Below are 1,019 nucleotides of genomic sequence, written 5' to 3' on the forward strand. Positions count from 1 at the left end.
GAGATAGGGTAGCATGATTGTGAATAAGAAAATACCAATAATTTCAAAGGAAAGTGAGGCTTTACCACCTGTGAACAGCTCAGAGAAATGAGGAAGGAATTTCTTGAGTTGCCCTTGATTCAAGGAGAAACTAAAATTCTTCTACGACCTGATAGTTTGGACATTGGGAGCACAATTTCTAAGCTTGTGTTTAAATACCCAGTTTCTTTTAGATGGTAACTAAGTAATATAATTCAGAGTTATCAAAAACTGCTGTGATTTAAATTTTCTTAGACTGAATGGCACACTCTCGATGGAAAACTGTCTTTTTTTTTTAATTCAGAAAGAAAAATCAAAAGAGAATGAACATGTAAAAGCAAGGGATGTGGTAGAGTCTGAATTTGAATTGTTAGTATTATTATCATATTATTAACATGCTCTGTACTGTATAAGAGAAAGTACACCTACTAAGACTTCTCCGTCAATCTAATATACAGACCCAAGGAAATACAGCCCTATAGTTTCACAAAAGCTGGACATGCCAGGCACAATATTGCTGCAAGAGGTGAGCTGAGAGCACAGAGTTCAGTAAGAGTTGTAAGCTCTGGATTTGACAGATCGTGGGGAGATGTGGCCTCAGATGAACAAAATTTCTAATGAATACCTAAGATACTATGTAATCCTATCCTAACTATAACTAAAGGGACCATTTACATCTGTGACATGGTTCGATAACTACTAGTAATCCCCTTTAATCAAAACTATTCTACATACCCCTTTCACACATATGTTCCAGGAACCTCACTTCAGTGCCTAAAATTCCACCACTGAGAATTCATCCATTTAAATTAGGTATTGTCCTCTTCCTAAGCCATTTATGTTACCTTCAATGATGATCTTGTCCAGAAATATTTAATTCATGCTAAATGGAAGCCCTAATATAAACTGGCATTAAATTTGAAAGACTAAAAGGATATATGAAGGAATGATGAAATTAAAGGTGGAGTCCTTTTTTTCTTTGTCTTTGTCTTTGTCTTTTT

General features: G+C 35.0%; 1 protein-coding gene across 1 annotated transcript in view; it reads right to left on the bottom strand.

The window, feature by feature from the left end:
- The window catches only part of LOC105308465 (olfactory receptor 4C16), a 57,410-nt gene that overhangs the window by 12,182 nt on the left and 44,209 nt on the right, over positions 1 to 1,019 (bottom strand). Inside the window, exon 2 of the mRNA XM_023525603.1 lies at positions 785 to 792. Coding sequence (XP_023381371.1) covers positions 785 to 792 — 8 coding nt within the window. The remainder of the gene's footprint in view (positions 1 to 784; positions 793 to 1,019) is intronic.

This window comes from Pteropus vampyrus, unplaced genomic scaffold, assembly GCF_000151845.1.
Source record: "Pteropus vampyrus isolate Shadow unplaced genomic scaffold, Pvam_2.0 Scaffold579, whole genome shotgun sequence".
Classification (NCBI taxonomy): domain Eukaryota; kingdom Metazoa; phylum Chordata; class Mammalia; order Chiroptera; family Pteropodidae; genus Pteropus; species Pteropus vampyrus.